Source organism: Erpetoichthys calabaricus, chromosome 18 (genome assembly GCF_900747795.2).
Source record: "Erpetoichthys calabaricus chromosome 18, fErpCal1.3, whole genome shotgun sequence".
Lineage (NCBI taxonomy): Eukaryota > Metazoa > Chordata > Cladistia > Polypteriformes > Polypteridae > Erpetoichthys > Erpetoichthys calabaricus.
The window spans coordinates 77,952,873-77,973,714 of NC_041411.2; the positions used below are offsets into that span (position 1 = coordinate 77,952,873).

General features: G+C 40.4%; 1 protein-coding gene across 1 annotated transcript in view; it reads left to right on the forward strand.

Annotated features, from left to right (window-relative positions):
• Window positions 1-20,842, forward strand: part of lmcd1 (LIM and cysteine-rich domains 1) — a 94,693-nt gene that overhangs the window by 44,160 nt on the left and 29,691 nt on the right. The window contains exon 3 of the mRNA XM_051921029.1: window positions 7,883-8,138. Within this exon, the coding sequence (XP_051776989.1) occupies window positions 7,883-8,138 (256 nt within the window). The remainder of the gene's footprint in view (window positions 1-7,882; window positions 8,139-20,842) is intronic.

The following is a 20,842-nucleotide window of genomic DNA, read 5'->3' on the forward strand; positions in this document are numbered from 1 at the left end:
AACTTTACAGCTCTGCTACCTTTTAAAGAGGACCACTAAAAGAAATTGGGGGAAAAAGCTTGACAGAAGATTTTCTACAGAAAATATTAAGTGTTCCATTAAAGTACAAATTAAAACCTTGGTTTGTAAAGCTGATTCTTCTCTCTGCTAAAGAGAGACGAATTGAAGAGTTGGTCATTAAATTTTTCCAAGAGGTAAAAACACATACAGTATGTACATAATATTTTCCGATATTAGAGAAAAATCCTAAGCCAGTGGTCTCAAACTCCAGTCCTGGAGGGTCGCAGTGGCTGCAGGTTTTCATTCTAACCCTTTTCTTAATTAGTGACCCGTTTTTGCTGCTGTTTTGTCTTGGTAGAGTAATGTATTGCTCCACTTTCCCCTATTGTAGCGTTTCTCAACCTTTAAGTATTTGCAACCGAAGTTTTCATAACAGTTTTAATCGTGCCCCCCCCCCCCCACGTTTTTTTGAAACCATAATAAAATTTATTCCTATACTTTTTGCTGCCAATACACCGCTACAAGTTCAAAATTTCCCTACAAATAGCGAAATTATGGCAACATTCGCGCCCCCTTTTTTGCTACTTGGGGAGCGTGCCCCACAGTTTGAGAACCGCTGCCCTATTGTATTATTAATATGTAGCCTTTGTCAGAATGCCTCAAATCTCACAGACTTACCACTGTTTATAAGGTATTGTACCATATAACGTCTCCCCACCTTCCCTTCTGTATCTATAACCTCAGGCAATTAGGTATAGTAAAAGACAAGCAGGAGTTAAATTACAATTTAAACAATGTATTATTGGTAATATTCATAAATAATAATATGCAAAGTACATTTGAATATTGGCAACCATACAACCTGATTAAATGGTGATGTGTAGTTTCAGGCGGCACACAGAGTTGTTAGTTATTGAAAATGTCTCTAGTTAAGGCATCATTGGTGCTCAGCTTTCTTCAGAACAGGCCGCATGCCTGTCTCAATATGGCTGCCGAGCTGTGCTCTCCATTGTGTTGTCCTTTCAGTTCATCAGTTTGGTAAGAGAGAGAGAGTGTGGTTGAGCAAGCAGATTTATAGATTCTCTGTCCAACCCCTACAGCCAATAGGACATCATGGTACTTAAAAGCTTCTGATCCAAGCCAATTCCAAACAGCCATACTTCAGACCAATGGGCGAATAGAACATCTTAACACCTGCCACCCCCCAAGACCATATGTTAAGGTAAAGCTTGGCAGTTAGACAGCCTGGCTTTCTTGTGGGGGTTGAAAGACTTTAGCAGAGAAACACTTGCTAAACTGGTTTAAGGCACCTCCCGCAACACTGGCGTAAAATTCAAAGAGACCCATTCCTAAAGGGGGTGGGGGGTAAACACGAATGCTTCTCACTCATGTAACACTAAATTACATTGCTTTGCCTAAATTACAAATAAAGACATACAAAATATTTATCAAGTTATATGCAAAATCTTACATCACAACAGCTGCTAATTAACTTCTTTCCTTTCATTTTAATTGATTCATTTTTTTAAGATTAGGGGGCTTTGCCCCCTGCACACTTTGCTCGCCAACCCTCTGCCTACGCTACGCGTCAGCAACTTCGCATCTCTGCCATTCGCAAACAACAAAACTTTTAATTCTTGCGGATACGCCTCTTCATTAGGAGGAAACATGACTTTTCCCTGATGGCAACACGAATTAGATGATCTACTAGCCTCCGACTTAAAGTTTAAATCCGAACAATATATTCGATCTCTTTTCGCTGTTCCATTTTTTTCATCGAGTAATAATTTCCGTTTGTTTGTGCTAATGTGATCTAAGATCTAAGACTATCAGTCTTTTGAAACTTTTGAATTTTCATACTTCCATTATCTCTAACCTGCTCTGCATGTGTATCGCGGCAACGTTTTTGAATTCTTTACGACGTTCTACTTTGTCATCTACTCTTTGTCTTTTTTTTCCGGCCCTGAACGTAGTTAAATCTCTTGGCACAAAGTCTCGTCTCGTGGAAAGTGTATCTCTTCAAAAGATCACGTCTCGTCGCAGGATAAAAAGTCTCATCTCCCAAGATTTTTTCATTATAATAGAGAGATTTCTTCCCCAAAATTTCTTCATCGTTCCTCTGAACTGCTTCATTTTTTTTCTTAAACAGAAATGAAACATGAAGTGAGTGAGCCAACAGAAGGCCAACTAAGTCAGGGCCTCAAACTCCAACCAATTTCAGTCCAACCAGTTGCTTAATTAGGCACCGATTTCTTGTCATTAATTAAACCTGTTCTTTAAATGCAGCTCACATTGTGCAACAGCATATATGTCCAAAATTGTGGATTTTTCTCTTTTCTTAGATCACAGTTAAAATGTTTTGGAGACCTGAGCAGATCAACATTCCTGAGACCTTCATCTTTATTTATTTTCAGATATTGTATGATGGAAAACAGCTTGCTGGTCCTGTTTTGGCTCATTTGTATCTTATTGTTTGGCTGCGAATTAAGGAAAATGAAACAATTAAGTGGTCTGAGCATTCAAGAGCAAGTCAATTAAAATTAATGCAAAAGATGTTAATTAGCAGCAAAAACGGGATACTAATTAAGGAAAGGGTTAGAATGACAAACCTGTGGCCACTGCGGCCCTCCAGGACTGGAGTTTGAGACCACTGCCCTAAGCCCACATTGACTGTTGATTAATACATTGTTTTTGATTTGTAACATTCTCAAATCTGCTTAATCCAGCAGAGAGGTATGGGAGCTTTAGCCTTTCTTTCCAGCTGTGATGAACATGACTAATAATATCATAACATTCTCAAACCTGCTTAATCAAATTCAGGGATGAGGAGGGCTAGAGCCTTTCCCTGGCACAAATTAGGAACCAAACCTAAAATGGTGATCCAGTTCTTCACATAGCACAATCTCAAACACTCCCACACGGTGACTAATTTTATGGTTTAAAATTAATCTAACCTGCACATGTTTGGAACTTAAGGGAGCAGTCACATAGACAAAGGTAGAAAATGCAAACTTCACACAGACGGTGACTGGATGAGGGATTTGAATCAAGGCCGCTGGATCCAAAAGCCCGACATGCTAATCAGTGCGCCACAGAGTGGGCCCCGTAATTCATATTCATTTCAGATTTCATAAAGATACACAGTTATGAATATGTAGATTGTGAAATCATGTGTGATAATATCTATTCATTCTTGCACTTTCTTTTCCAAATTCAGGGGAAAACTGCTGTAGCGTTAACATTATAATAATGAAAACTTTCAAGACTCCAGTCTCCTTCCTCACTTATCTTGTTCAAATACTGCAAATCATTTTTTCTACCCTGTCACATCTTTATTAATAGGCTCATGGGCTGTGTGTGAAATATCCCATGGTAATCAGTGGAGCCCTGTCGGCTTACCTGGTATTACAGAATACACAATAAATTTAATATAGATAACGTTATCAGTTAGGATATGCATATCATAGGCATACAAATTGCATTGTATAAGGACACACAATTTGCAAACAAACAAAAATGTCAGCATTATGTAGAAAAGCTGCTTTTCATGATGTATACAACTGAAATGCTATTTGTCAAAGAGTGTTTCAGCTTTGCCTGGACCATTTTTCTTTCCTGAAGACTGAAGTTGAATGGCAACTGATCTTTTGTCAGACCCTGTGCATGCCTCTCAGTCTTCTCAGTGACGCTGTCCTGTGCCTTAGGGCTCGTTTATACTTCACGCTCAGAACGCGTATGCGCACACATCATGGCCGACACGGGTTCCCAGCGTTCATTTGACGCGTTCTCTGAGCAGGTCCTCAGAAATTAACGTGATGTGTGCACGAGTTGCAGTACCAGCAAAAAGTCAGGGGGCGCAATGTGATAAAAGTTGGAATGTGACGTCAGAATCTCTGTTTACTATCTACATGTGACAGAAAGTCGATATGCGGATCCTACGGGATCGATGTGCGCACTTCGATGTTTGATGAATGGTTCGATGTGGTGAAGCAAAATGCCGACATACAGATTGTGACAAGGAGACCCGGGACATTGTAAAGGTTTGGGGCAGCCACCCATATAATGTGTTCCTGGCTTCAAAAGTAAAAAGGTTTGGTAGCAAGTAAAGTTTACAAGACAGAGTCCAAAACAGAACAGAATTCCAGAGGAAGGGAGTGAGGCTTTATAGGAAGTCTGGGGGAAGTGATGTCGTCCTCGGGGCCGGGACAGGAAGTGGCGAGTCCCGAGTCGAGGAAGTGGCTCCTGGTGGGATTTCCCGGGAAAGGTCTGCAGGGAACTTAGAGCGTTAGTGCACCCCACCACCCCCTAGGCAGATGTTTTACCATTATTCTCCAAGCCCTTCAGCTGCCTCCTATTCACACTTGTGTGACAAGATGCATTCGTGGTGCTTTTATATTCAAGCGTTGCATATTTTAAAAGTCCCACATACCATCTTTTGTGCCATCTTTTCTTTCTGGGGCTTCCTCCTGAACTGACAGCAGCGGCAGGCAGTGGTCGCCACACAGAACACATTAAATGTATGATATTCCAACTCTCTGCACATTTAGAATCCTTAGATTTTTACTTGATATAACTTTCATGATGCAATGCATTAAAGTATGTATGTTACATTTTTCAGATAAATCGTTAATTTCATTTAAATAGTGAATACTATTAATAATTACACACATGGGGGTGACACGGTGGTGTAGCGGTAGCACTGCTGTCTCACAGGGAGTCACGTCGCTGGTGTTCCCTGCCTGGAGTCTGCATGTTTTCCTGCTGGGTTTCCACAGTGGGCTCCAGTTTCCAGATTTGGTGACACTAAAATGACGCCAGTGTGTATGTGAGTGCTTGTATTCACCTTGCAATGAGGGATTGTTTCTGCCTCGTGTCCAATGCTTGCTGGAATGGACACATCCCTGGATTGATGGATTTAATCATTAAACATCCTTTACAGAGATACGGTGGTAAGGTGTCATCGGAATTTAATGGGTGTTCCAGGCAATTCACATCACAGTAAACCTGAACCTGTTCTCTCCGTGATAATATCTCGCACTGCCACCTGCTGGATTCTTCCAGATTTGCGTAAAGTATGCACGCAAGTATAAGCAGTACAGTGCTTGCGTAGCAGGAGCGTACGCTGGAGCATGCGTCGCGTTGCGTGAAGTATAAACCTGGCCTTAGAATCATCCCAATAATTGGCTTGTTTATTGAACAACTAAACACGGCAACACTGCAATGCCTGTGCGAGGTTCCAATTTGGTCATTTAATAAGCGAGTCTCCGCCCTCCTTCTTGCACCCTTGTGATTAAAAGGTTGAAGACTGCTGTCACTCAAACATGAAGCACCGCCCATCCTGCTCCCAGACACTAGGGTTGCCAGATTAGAAAATTAGAAATACGGGACACTCTTAAAATCTCTCTCTATATTACTATATTTATAAATTTATACATGCCTCCTACACACCCAGACCAATATATTATATAAAAGTAGAGACATAAGTTAGACATAAAGCAAGGATTTTAATGGGTTATGAGGAAAACAAAAAGTACAAGCTAAAAAAAAATTCTGTAAAAGTGAAATCATTTGAAAATATGTATTTAATACAGACAACAGAGAAATATTATTATTTAATACAGGCAGTTAGAAAAAAAGTGGGCCATGGCAAGTAGTAACAACACACTTTGTTGACGCTGTACGCTGCAATGCTGATGCAGAACTGCACAGCAGCACGGCTGGAGAGCAAAACGTGTCGCCGTCCTCAGCCAACCACAGCAACTGGACATGTTGCAAACAGGCAGCAAACACGAGTTTCCTCGTTACATTTGGGTTATTTTCATCAAGAGAATCGGAGAAAAGAAAGTATAATTAAATAAGTTACAACTAAGTACCGTAAGAAGGTAGTAAAAATATATTTATATTACAAAATTTGAAAATGAACTAAGTACAGGACATTTGGGTGTCCCTGAAAGGTCAGTACGGGACAGGGGACAAAATTATCAAATACTAGGGAGCTCTGCCCCCCCTGCTCACTTCGCTAGCCCACCCCCGGGTTTGGTTTACCGGATATACAATTTACAGAGATTGTTATTTTCATACAATATTTCTCCTTTATTTCCTTCCCCGGGCGTGGTTAAATCTCTTTCTTGCGGGATGTATAACGCTGTTCGCGTTGTGAAGGGGGCTGAATGCACGCTAAGGAGATGCGCTCGGATAATCTGCTAGTTTGCTTGCTGCAGCTGCTGCTGGTGGCGAGCTACGCGTTCTGCTTGTCGTTTTAAGAGCTGGGAGCACATGAAGCGTGTCTGCCAAAAGCGTTCCAACAACTGCGAGGTTAGATGTCCGTGAACTTTTTTTAAATTGTTTGTAAGTAGGGCGTGACGTGTAAAAGTCACCGTCTCACGGGTTTTGCCTCCTAAGGTTGTAATGTCTAGTCTCGCGTGTCGTGAAAGTGTCTCTCCGAGATTATCAGGTCTCGATCGCTTCGCTTACCCCCCACCCCGGATGCGCGCTACGCTCCTGCCACTTTGCATCTCTCCTGCTCGCGTTGTGAAGTGGGGGAGCTGAACGCACGCTAAGGAGAAGCGGACGGATCAGCTACTGGCTTTGTGCTGCTTTCTGCCGTGGTGCGTGTTCTGCTTGTCGTGCTGTGCGTCGATCATTTAAAAGCCTGTACAGCAGCTGTCCTTCTGTCTCGCATGGCGTTAACGTGTCTCTCGCGGCGCATCAAATTCTCCGTTTCGTCTCCCTGCCAGGATTTTTTCTTATAATAGAAAGATGGGACATGTCCCGTATATAAGGGACGTCCGGCATCCCTACCAGACACTCCTCTCTCACCCCATCCAGACTGTGAAACACTTGCAGACTGCCATCTGAAACCGGTAAATCTGTTAAAGATCCAATGTCAAAATGTGTCCCCATTCACAATACCTTATCTGTATTTATATCTTTGGTGTCTGTAGAGAAAGTTCAAGCAACACGTACTTTAGTGATTCAGTCAAAGCCCAGACCTTAACCCCATCGAGAATCTGTGACACGTTTTGAAAATGCAGGTGCTGGATCTGGATTGAACCGGAGCAAATCTGCCAAAGAGCCAGTTCGAAAAAATTCACTCTTAACCAGTGTGTAAAGCTAAGTAGATACTGACCCTAAAAGTCTTAAAGCTGGTATTGTGGGTAGAGCAAATATTAGTGTGTGGGGTCTGCATATTTATATAGGGACCATAGTGCAGTTTTTGACTTTGTGCAGGATATCTGCTGACAAAAACTAATTTTGTTTTTAGAATGTTTCTTTAGTATGTGAGTTTGCAATAAAAATTCAGATTGGAACAAGATGTGCAGGAATTGTTTTAAGTACATCAACATTTAAAAACTTCTATAAGATCTGAATATTTTGTGGTGCTCTCTATAATGAATAAATCAATCCCATAATCAGTCTGGAATTAGGAATCAAACAATGCCTCTTCAATTATCCAGACTGTCCAGCTGCCCAGGGACAGTGAAACCACAGCACAGTCACATATTATACCATAAAGAGCAATGGCTGCCATACACTAATGCTGTGTACTATATGCCTGCTGCGGAAGTAGCATGCCATACTTTACATCTCACTGCGTAGAGAATCAGCCTTACAGATATATCAGTCATACATTTGTGATCTGTTCATCACACTCTGAAAGCTCTGCAATTTGAATATTCATCCAGCAAAGGTTCTGTGAAGGTTAGCCTTTCATCTCCTGTTGTTGCTAAAATAGCCGCTTTAAGTTTTGCCACTGTTCTGATGCCAGTCGTCCTACAAGTGCCCTTTGGCATTAGTGAAGCTGTGCTCCCTTATCCCTTAGAGATTCCATGACTATCAGTCAGCATTCTCTCTCTCTCTCTCTTTTTTTATCTGCACACAGGAAAGTATGCAAGTTATGCAGATGCAGCCAGGAGGATCACAGTTTATGTTCAGATGCAGAGGATGACAAGAGAATTGGTCGCCTGTTGGCCGAGTCCAAGTATTCCAACCTGACAGCTCGTGTCAAGGGTGGCGATGGAACCCGTATCTACAAAAGGAATCGCATGATCATCACCAACCCAATTGTGTCCAGAAAAGACCCAACGTTTGACACCATAACTTATGAGTGGGCTCCACCAGGACTAACTCAGAAACTGGTAATGTCTTTTGTGTAGCTATCCACTTACTGTGTATAGATAGGTGCCAAAATCTTTGAGGCTACACCTTTCAAGCAACTGCTACATGCCAGCCTTAAAAAAGGATAAGTGTCTATGTATCTGTTCGTGAGTCAGTCCAGTTGCTAGGTCTTAGTTATTCCAAAAGATAGCGTGTGCATAAAAAAATTTAGTAATAAAATGCATTGCATTTTCCACTCTAATAGATGGCGTATCCCAAACATTAACACTACTTTTATGAATCCTGTACCAAATGCCATTTAACAGAGACATATGCATTGCATTTGTCATTCCAACAGATGGCGTATAGAACACATTAACACTTCTTTTATGAATCCCATACCAAGTGGCATATAACATTTGTAGTAACAAAATGCATTGCTTTTGTCATTCCAACAGATTTTTTACTAATGCAATGAATTTTATCACTAGAAATGTTTGTGATGTGCCATCTGTTTTAATGGTAAGTGCAATGCATTTTATTATTACAAATGTTTGTGATGTGCCATCTGTTGGAATGATAAGTGCAATTCACTTTATTATTACAAATGTTTGTGATGTGCCTTCTGTTGGAATGGTAAGTGCAATGCATTTTATTATTTCAAATATTTGTTATTATTTCAAGTGTTTGTGATGTGCCATCTGTTGGAATGATAAGTGCAATGCACTTTATTATTAGAAATGTTTGTGATGTGCCTTCTGTTGGAATGATAAGTGCAATGCATTTTATTATTACAAATGTTTGTCATGTGCCATCTGTTGGAATGATAAGTGCAATGCATTTTATTATTACAAATGTTTGTCATGTGCCATCTGTTGGAATGATAAGTGCAATGCATTTTATTATTACAAATGTTTGTGATGTGCCTTCTGTTGGAATGATAAGTGCAATGCATTTTATTATTACAAATGTTTGTGATGTGCCTTCTGTTGGAATGATAAGTGCAATGCATTTTATTATTACAAATGTTTGTGATGTGCCTTCTGTTGGAATGATAAGTGCAATGCATTTTATTTGGCCATGCATTACAGAATACATTCCAATAGATTGTGCACTGCAAACGTTAACGCTGAGGTCTGCGTTGATTACTGTATTTAGGTTTCAACCCGTCTTAGACGGGTAGCACAGCTAGTCTGCATAAAAATCTGTTGAATGGCCTGTCAGAATTTGGGAAAATTATCGTCACAGAGACTCTTCCTTTGAGTGTCTCCAACCTTTCTCTTTGCAGGATTCCTGAAACTTTAGTTCATTCTGTCCATGTATGAGAGAGTGTGGGTGTGTGATTGGGCAATGGGCTGCCACCCTGTCTAGAGACCAAACATTATTAAAAAAGGACCCTGGATTATTCTTCTATCCTTAAGCGGTGGGCAGATTCAATGATGCGTCTGCAGACTTTTTGATTGTATTCACATCTAAGAGTGAGGCTTCATGCTTCTTCTGTACACAAGTATACATGCTGCAGGCAGAATGCTTATGCAGTGAGTAAATACGCATAACAAGCAGTGACAGGGATTGAAAAGGACTGTCCGCTGAAGGCAGCAGTTCCACACTGACCCCATTAAGAAAGGCTTTCAATAATCCTGTCTGCTGCATGAGCATGTCACAGTTTATACAAACATAACAAGAGTACGCTGGAGGCAAAAATAAAGCAAATAAATCAACTGATCAAAAGGAAGTCCAGAGGGAAAGAAATCCCAGATGTGGGCACAGCTGGCTGTGCAGTGAAGATCTAAGCAGTTGTGTTTTCTGATTAATCTGCTGTTTGAATATTGTTTACTGACTTAATGAGTTGTTAAGCTGTGATTCTTCCACATAGCATTACGCTGATATGCCAGGCTAACACAGAGACACAACAATTGGACATACAATTAAGGATGTTTATGAGTATTGTGTGTTATCCCTGTGTCTGCATAGGTTTTCCACCTTCATTGCCAAAGAGATGTATGTGAGTTTAATCTTAAATCCAAACTGGTCATGGTGAGAACGAGTCTGATGGATTGCCATCCTGTACAGGACTCTTTCCTAGCTTTCACTCCGGTGTTGCAGGAATAGGCTCTGGACACCCCCCATAGTCCTGAGCTAAAGTAAGCACATTTGAGAATGTGGTAATAGTAGGTCTGTTTTGTTTGGTTTAATTATTTGAATATTTTATATTTTCACCATCTTTATATTTCCTCTCAGGTACATGTGTCATTGTTTACCAAGCATTCCAGTTTTGTAACTAGGAAGTTCCAGGTCACCACAAGTCACCTAATAATGTCGGTCTGTGTGTGTGTGTGTGCAGTAAATGAGGTCATCATGGTGGTACAGACGTTGACACTGCAGTTTGACATATTCTTATTATGAATCCCGCACCCAGTCATTGTCATTCTTGCCATGAACATTGAACATTCTTGCCATATCTGTACAGCATTTTTATAAGAACTTTATTTTTATTTTTTGGTGTACATTAGGCTAACTGACTATGTGTGTGTGAGTGAGGCCTGCGATGGTCTGATGCCTTTTTCCTGGGTTGATTCCTATCATGGTATGTGGATAGGCATCAGTGTCATGCAACCATGCACCACGCAGGTTTGAGAATGTTATATTATGTTTTACTATATACAGGCCTGGGAAAATTTACATGTTCATTTTTGCGATTGATATGATCTGTTTAAAGTGTTAAAAATATTGTCGCATTATTATTATTATCATTATTATCACGCTTTATATTAACTTCACCTGTTTGTTGTCTGGTACAAATCTTGTAATTGATATTTGACCCACTTCCTACTATCCAAATGACTTGAAATTTTGCACACTTACTCACTTCTGATGACAATACATGAATCAATAATCAGTTTTACTAATTGATCAATTAATCCATGTTAATTAAGAAATGAAATTTTCATGTGAAGAATAGTTCAAGATTTCACCAATAGATGGCGCTAGTAATGGATAGAACTAAAACAAACCCAAGACTAAAAAGTTGAAAATAATATACATATAAAAAAATACTTTTTTTAAAAACCACACTTATATTAAGTTAAAAAGTGTAGTGAAAAGTAAAAACTACGTCTCTCATACATCACTCGTAAAATAAAACCGTGGGCACTTTTCATCAATCAACTTTCAAAAAACACTTCTTAAAATCTTAGCAAAAGCGCCCACCTTTTATTTGGAGAGTGATGTATGAGAGACTTATTTTTTACTTTTTAGTACACTTTTTAACTTAATATAAGCGTGTTTTTTTAAAAAGAATTTATAGAGAGAGAGATATGTTGCATAGTTTACTGTCAAATAATGCAAAGAGTGTGCAACACGTGTTTCACCCTAATTCTGGGCTCATCAGGCATACACACTCACTGCACCCATTCTATGATCTGCTTCTCGCAACTGAAGAGGGCACCATGGCAGATGTTTGCCGACTTGCAGACCTGGTAGGTAACCACCCATACAATCAGATTGTGATTCAGACTACGAATGTCATGAATGTAATAGATATCATATATATATATATATATATATATATATATATATATATATATATATATATATATATATATATATAGAGATATATAGAGATATATAGAGATATATATATATATATATATATATATAGATATTTTTTTAACATTACGAATCAATAATGCAAAAGAGTTGATTGTGTGCATAAACAATTACATGCACATCCAGTACCATATGTATATACTACTTTTAAAAATTTTATGAAAATAGGGGGCTCTGCCCCCTGCTTGCTTCACTCACCAACCCCAGGGTGGGCGCTATGTGCTAGCTACTTAGTGGCTCTGCCCCTCGCATATGGCGAAGCAGATGTACAAATTAAACGGTTTGTGGCCGTTATGTGATCTATATTACTGACCCAGTGGATTAGAGCAAGTGTAGCTGACAGGTTGTGTTGTTTGTGCACCACGTACTGACTCTGGGAAGTCGCTGCATTTTGGGAAGCCGGTGCGTTTGACTCTGGGGCGGGCATCACGGAGCATTACGTGTTTTGGGACGCCGCTGCATTTGACTCTGGACTCTGGGGCGGGCGCCAAACTGAATGACCATTATGTGATCTACATTACTGGCACAGTGGATTAGAGCAAGTCTAGTTTACAGGTGGCGGGCTTGTTGCAGTGCGGCAGTGCGCGTGACATCCAGTTTACAACCTTCTCGTTTCTGTGTTTTCTGTGCAGTGCGGCAGTGCGCGTGCGCCTTGATGCGCCCAGCGTCCATATCCGGTTTACAACCTTCGGTTAGTAAGATGGATTACACTGTGCGTTCTATGGTGTAATTAACTATTTTTGTACTTAAAAATCTTTAAAATGGAATGGATTACTTGTATTTACATACAATCCTATGGGGGAAATTACTTCGGGTCACAACCAAATCGGATTGCGACCAGAGTTTTGGAACGAATTACGGTCGTTACCCGAGGTTCCACTGTAATGCACGGGGGCAGTTTTTAAGCAAGATCAAAGCAGACGTTTTTTTTAGCATGACAGGAGCAAAGGTGTAGGTAGAGCAGTGTTTTCCAGCTGTTTGGATTGTTTAATTTTTACTTTGACATGTCTTTGTCTCATATGCTGTGCCAATCTAATAATTAACACATTGGCCTCGTTTTTTTATCACCTTTTTTTCAGCTTGCACGTCCACCTAAATGTCTGTCTGGGTTGTTTTCGGGTTCTCCAGGTTCATTTTGTACGTATGTTATGTTAAATGGTAACTCCGCAATTTGCGAGGAAGAGGAAGCCTGTGTGCACCGAGATGGAACGACGTGCATTCCCAGGCTAATTCATGCCTTAACCTGATTGGCACCCCACAATGGAAAGGGGACATTTCAGAGAATTGATGTTTAACCAGCAAAATGAAAAGAGCAGAAGCTACTTTTTGAAAAACAAAGTCCAAAGAGTGCTGGCTTTCAAACTCTGTAAGTGATGTTTCAGGCTCGACTAAGCAGAAAATCCAATGTTTTTTCACTTGGCACTGGGGTTACCCTGTAATAACACAGTTGCCTTTGTATGGCAGGTTCATGATCCTGGCGTGCTGCCAGCCTGAAATGCCACGATGTAACTTTTATGGCCTCATAAATAAATGTGGTTAAATTATTAGAATGCTTTTTGGATTTATAGTTCCTCTAAAGTATGCCAATTTGCCATAAAAATTGTTACATTATAAATGTCCGTCGTTCAATTCAGACACCGTTTTTCGCAAATTTTTTTTTTTTTTCATGTTGTGTAAAAAGCAGTTTAAACAGTTTTCCTGCGGGTTAAATGTTATTCTGCCGATCTCCACGTCTAACGAGCAGTTAGAGTTGCTGCCCAACTGCTTTTGACTGTGTGGAGTTTTGCACGATCTCCCAGTGCCCATATGGGATTTCTCCTAGTGCCCCTTTTTTCGTTCCTAATCCTAAAAATTCTACATTGAGTTGTTTTGAGTGAATATGTGTATTAAGGTGTCCAATCTGTTTTGGTCTTGCTCAGTGCTGTAAGGACAGGCTGCTGTTCCCACAAAACCTTTCATGGCTCAAACAGGTCCAAACAGTGCGTGTGGTGGTGGTGTATGGCCTGCAATATACTGTCATCATGTCCTGGGCTGGTTCCTGCCTTGCACCCGATGCTGTTGTAACAGGCCTCTGCTCCTCCTGACCCAAGATAAGGCACATTCAGTCAATTGTGATCTGGCGTCTGCAATTTCAGACATACTTGAAATGTTCCAATGTCTTGTATAGTATATACTGTAAGATTAAATGTCTATCACAGTTCTCATATACATCCCAAAGCTACAGAAAGCGAGCACGACAGATGACTTTGCAGGGACAGAATGTGAGTACTTCCAAAATGATTAATACTTGTAAGAGACAAATCCTTTAAGTTAATATTAATGGTTAATTTACTTTAGATTTTGCTTAGTTTGAACTTGAATGTAATGTAGCTTTAACATAAATAATGGAAGATTCTCTTCCACCCCATATGAATTAAAAGTAATGGAATGCTCTTAATGTTGGCTCTGTGTAACAACAGTGTAGCTCTTAGATTGAAGTTGTAATGGCCGACCCCTTACCCAGCCGGCAGCTACACTACCAAGACCTGTGGCCTGGATGAATTACTGAGGCGAACCTACATATACCAAGCCGTACCTCTAACAAATAATATTTTCCCCTCAATCGACACTTAAACACAAGCACACGAGCAGATATGTAAAATAGGTGTATAAATATATTAAATGAAACACAATAACAAAAACAATAATGCAAATTCCTCATGTAGAAAAAAAAAAAAAAATATATATATATATATATATATATATATATATATATATATATATATCCATCCATCCATCCATTTTCCAACCCGCTGAATCCGAGTCACGGGTCACGGGGGCCTGCTGGAGCCAATCCCAGCCAACACAGGGCACAAGGCAGGAACCAATCCTGGGCAGGGTGCCAACCCACCGCAGATGTGTGTATATATATATATATATATGTATATGTATATGTATATGTATATATATATGTATATATATATATATATATATATATATATGTATATGTATATGTATATGTATATGTATATGTATATATATATATATGTATATGTATATATGTATATGTATATGTATATATATATATGTATATGTATATGTATATGTATATGTATATATATATATGTATATGTATATGTATATGTATATATATATATATATATATGTATATATATATATGTATGTATATATATATATATATGTATATATATATATATGTATATGTATATATATATATGTATATATATATATATATATATGTATATATATATATATGTATATGTATATGTATATGTATGTATATCCCTCCACCAAAGCAGCAACGTGAAAACACCATATATACAATAACAAAAACTCCCTTGCCCCTGTAACGTATAACAATAATGAATGAATACTGAAACTAGCCGACGCCCACCGTAGCATACGGCGGTGTAAGAATAGGAACGGAAAACGGTGAGAAAGGAATTCAGAAATCAAGAAGAAATAAATATTTCTTGAAAGACACAGTGTGCATGTAGAATTTCTGGCCAAGCAGGATTACATGTGAAAGTGATAAATAAATCAGGCTTTCTGAATTTACGTACTATGGCCATGGCATCCTGATAGCTTTGTTGCATGTATCTTGGACTTCCTGGAAATGTGGACGGTAATATGATCATTTTGCCTATACGTACGTTGTTATTTTCAGCGTTTGCTTGCAGTGCGTCTGATAGTTCCACACGCAGATCTTGTTGATGTAATCTGAGATAGTTGAGATGCGTGCCCTCTGTTTTAACATACGCATCTACGACGTACTGCTGGAATAGTTTGCCGCTGGAGTGCAAAATACTAAATGTATTCCTCATTGCTAATCTGTACGCGTAAAATTGGCATTGAGTAAGCCTTATTCGCTTGGTGGTTCTTTTATCGGGAACATGTTGTAAATCTTTGTGCCAGCCAATGTCTCCGTAAGGGAATAAAAGTGGGTAAACCATAGGATCTCAATTCATATTGAGCGTGGAAATCTGTTTACAGGAGTTGAATATGGGATAGATGCAAATGTCCCTTTCAGCAGGCGGTTCGCCATGTTCTCCGACGAAAATCGCTGCAACATCAGTGTGACATGTCGGGGCATTGTATCGTCGTAAATCCTGCCTAGGGTTTTCCTTGAAAACCATTCGTACAGATGCTGTTGGATTGAACTGAGCAATTTCATGCATGTGTTTGTATGATTTAGCAAAGGGGTTGATGGTTCTGAGCATGGAATCTAGCTGGAGAAGTAAATTTTCGCTGCATGCAGAGTTTGCTTTATTTTGTAAGCGTACTTCAGTAGCTTGCACTGTGTCAAAACATACAACTGTCAATATCCTGGAAAGGTAGAAGTGTTAGCGTATAGTGGAGAGATTTGGTGATAAATTTGTCCGTGTATTTTAAAACAGTATGGCCTGCGGCCAGGAGATTGAGTTATCTGTGCACCCATGGAAGCAAACGCTAGAGAAGAGTTGTATTCTCGAATGTATTCATGATAATTTTTAGCTTCTGATGTTTGCTGTTTCCCATGGGCAAACCACCTATGGGAGGGGCCAAGGAGGTCGGGTGCAGTGTGAGTTGGGTGGTGGCCAAAGGCAGAGGCCTTGGTGGTCACCTCACCTCTCTGAAGGGGAAGGAGCCTGAGCTAGTGTGTACTAGTAGTACTTCCGGTGCCAGGGCGATTGCCCGATGGAAACACTTCCGGGCCACACGGAAGTCTGTTATAACAGGGAGCTTGTCTCCCTACAGCGCCCTCTCGTGGTACCCAGTGACCCCAGGCATGCCAGGAAATGTAATCCGGCAGGGCAGCCCTGCTGGCTTCCCATTGGGCACATATATCTGGGACTGCTGTCATCTAGTGTGCTGGGGGACAAAAAAAAACTTAAGTGGCATCTTTCCTTTTTAGTGGGCTGTCCATCCATCTCTTCTGGTCCTTCCTTCTGGGTCTGATCCCTTTCTCCTCCCCGGCCGGGATGCTCATCTGCCTGTTAGGAGCCTCCCGTCCAGGTAAGGAACCATCCCCTCTTCTGGCCGAGATGCCCGTCCGGCCCCTGTGGCATCTAAAACATCTAGAGAGAAATGCGAAGTGTTAAAACAGGTAGGCATTAAGAGAGTAGATTTTTCTGACCGTTATGTATGCAGGTCAAACATAGATTGAAACCTTAAGAACAGTAACCCAGATACAGTACTTACCATAGACAAGACGTTTCCCTTTTTTCCCTTTTTTTTGGTGTGAACTGTCTGCTTTGAATTTAACTAAAATCTTTCAAACAAAGACACTTAGACTGTGGTGTTTTTTTGTACAACGAGTCCTACTGTTGCTGGAATGCGTTTCTGGTAGCTGCATTTGAACCATTTTGAATTACGTATTTAGAAACCCTTGACAAACGCAGGTACATTACTTATTATTTGACTTGACGCCTTTATGCAAGGTGATGTGGAGAATTTCAGAAACACAATTGGTTACTTTTCCTTTTCTGATTTCCCCACAATTAGAGTAATGCCAGGTGAAGTGACTTGCTCGTTGTCACACGGTGTCAGTAGTGGGATTTAAAGCCACAACTTCAGGGCTTGAAAGCCCAAAACCTTGAGCAGTGTGCTGCATTGCCTGCCTAAATACTACCAAGCTGCCTGTTTTGCTTTCTTACCTTCACCAAGCACATGGCTGCTGTCTGATGAATGTTGCATGCAAACAGTTAATAACAGAAAGGGCCATGGACGGTTTGCGAACAAAAGGTGTGGTTAGGGGCATAGCCCCAGCCAAATCGTAGCAGATGTAAACTTTGGTCCTTGTGGAATGCAAACATCAAGCTTTACTTTTATCCTGTTTAGTTAAATGAGAACTTCCCACATCAAGCATTAGCTGATGACACCACTCATATTTACAGACTTCGCCTAAAGCCCTCCATTACTTGGATACAGTCATATGAAAAAGTTTGGGAACCCCTCTCAGCCTGCATAATAATTGACTCTACTTTCAACAATAAAGATAACAGTGGCATGTCTTTCATTTCCTAGGAACATCTGAGTACTGCGGTGTTTTCCGAACAAAGATTTTTAGTAAAGCAGTATTTCCATCCATCTATTATCCAACCCATTATATCCTAACTACAGGGTCACGGGGGGTCTGCTGGTGCCAATCCCAGCCAACACAGGGCACAAGGCAGGAAACAAACCCTGGGCAGGGCGCCAGCCAACCGCAGTAAAGCAGTATTTAGTTGTATGAAATTAAATAAAATGTGAAGAACTGGCAGTGCAAAAATGTGGGTCCCCTTGTCATTGTGCTGATTTGAATGCCTGTCACTGCTCAATGCTGATTACTTGAACACCAAATTGGTTGGATTAGCTCATTAGGCCTTGAACTTCATAGACAGGTGTGTCCAATCATGAGATATAAAGGTATTTAAGGTGGTCAATTACAACTATTGTGCTTCCTTCCCTTTGACTCTCCTCTGAAGAGTGATAGACAGCAACTCTCCAAAGATCTGAAAACAAAGATTGTTGAGTCTCCTGGTTTAGGAGAAGGCTACAAAAAGCCATCTCAGAGGTCTAAACTGTCAGTTTCAACTGTAGGGAATGGAATCAGGAAATGGAAGGCCACAGGCACAGTTGCTGTTAAACCCAGCAGGTCTGGCAGGCCAAGAAAAATCCAGGAGCGGCATATGGACAGGATTGTGAGAATGGTTACGAACAACCACAGATCACCTCCAAAGACCTGCAAGAACATCTTGCTGCAGATGGTGTATCTGTACATTGTTCTACAATTCAGCGCAATTTGCACAAAGAACATCTGTATGGCAGGGTGATGAGAAAGAAGCCCTTTCTGCACTCACGCCACAAACAGAGTCGCTTGTTATATGTCAATGCTCATTTAGACAAGCCAGATTCATTTGGGAACAAAGTGCTTTGGACTGATGAGACAAAAATGGAGTTATTTGGTCAGAACAAAAAGCGCTTTGCATGGCGGAAAAAGAACACCGCATTCCAAGAAAACACCTGCTACCTACTGTCAAATTTGGTGGAGGTTCCATCATGCTGTGAGGCTGTGTGGCTAGTTCAGGGACTGGGGCCCTTGTTAAAGTTGAGGGTCGGATGAATTCAACCCAAAATCAACAAATTCTTCAGGATAATGTTCAAGTCTCTGTCACAAAGTTGAAGTTATGCAGGGGTTGGATATTCCAACAAGACAATGACCCAAAACACAGTTTGAAATCTACAAAGGCAGTCATGCAGAGGGAGAAGTACAATGTTCTGGAATGGCCGTCACAGTCCCCTGACTTGAATATCATCGAAAATCTATGGGATGGTTTGAAGCAGGCTATCCATCAAATTGAACTGAACTAGAGAGATTTTGTATGAAGAATGGTCAACAATACCTCCATCCAGAATCCAGACACTCATCAAAGGCTATAGGAGGACAGTGTCTAGAGGCTGTTAGATTTACAAAAGGAGGCTCAACTAAGTATTGATGTCATATCTCTGTTGGGGTGCCCAAATTTATGCACCTGTCTAATTTTGTTGTGATGCATATTGCATATTTTCTGTTAATCCAATAAACTTAATGTCACTGCTGAAATACTACTGTGTCCATAAGGCATGTCATATTTTAAAAGGAAGTTCAGCCAATGAGAAACAAAAATCCAAAGAATTAAGAGGGCTTCCTAAACGTTTTCGTATGACTGTATGTACCCTGGTCCACTGAGCACAGAAGCTTCTGGCCTGCCTGCTCACGTTAAGAGTGAACATTTTTAGGTCAGGTGATTTTCACTGCAGTGGCTGTGATGTCACTGTCCCTTTGTAGAAACATTTAGTATTTAAACTTGAGATTTGGAAACATGTTCACTTTTTAGAAAAATCAATTCTGTGGGTAGGTTATGTGTTTTTAAATGTTGTCATGTACTTAATTTGCTTATATTTACCACAATAGCTAGCTTGTTTCTAGGTTTTATGTCAATATAAAACAAAGAGACAGGCAAAAGAGAGTTGACATGATTTGTGCATTACTTCAGGATAACCCTGTTTTACCCATCAATGAGACCCCAAGGTTAACGCCCATCCCACCCACACACATTCTGAGACCAGAGTAACTTAAAATAACTTCTTCCTCTTCATCGTTTCCCACTTTTATGTGAGGTTGATATTCTTGATCCACCGTATCCAAACAGTTTGGCCTGTACCTCCTCGCCAGTCAGACCCTTTACCTTCAGATCTTCTTTGACTTTATCCATTTATCTCCTCTTTGACCTCCCTCGCTTTCTCTTTTCCGGTGCTTCCATTCCCATCACTCTTTTGCCCACGCATTCATGGTGTCTCCTCATCACATGTCCATACCACTTCAACCTTACATACTTTCCTATACTTTCTTAGATTTCTCGCCCATTTCTTATTCTGTCCTTTTCTTGTAACTCCTCACGTTCTCATTTTTGCCATATCCCAACTTCTGTGCTCCCTTTACTGCCCACCATGTCTCAGCTCCATACATCATTGCTGGTCTTACCACTGTCTTAAAAACCTGACCTTTAACCTGCGCCTCAATTCTTCAATCACACAATACACCTGCGACCTTCTTCCAATGGTTACATTTACACTGCACTCTCTGGGCTGTCTCTGGGTCTAATTCTCCATCCTGGTCTACCACTGATCCTAGATATTTAAATGTATCCCTTTTTTCAATAGCCCTCCCTGTAGGCTAACTTCTGAATTCTGATCATCATTAATCCTCAGATATTCTGTCTTCTTCCTCCTGTTTTCTTCATCCCTCTATCATCCAAAGCTTTTCTCCATTCTTCCAACTTTCTCTCTACTTCCACATTTCTGGTGCTACACAACACATTGCCATCAGCAAACAGCCTGCACCAGGGGGATTGGTGTTTGAATCCCATGACTCAACACATCCATAACCAGATCATGAAACAATCGCCGATACAGGATGCGATTGCTACACTTCACCACCCGAGAGGGAAGTGGACGATATTTGAAGGATAAAATAGCATTAAAATATTCAGTCCTTGCTCTTTCTTCTCCCCTATACGTGCCGCGCAACCCCAAATACTTGGCAAAAATCAGAAGGAAATTGGACTGGTTAAGTATATTGTAATCCAACTGATACATTTACATGCCCGGTGACTGTGTGCTCATTTGTGATTCT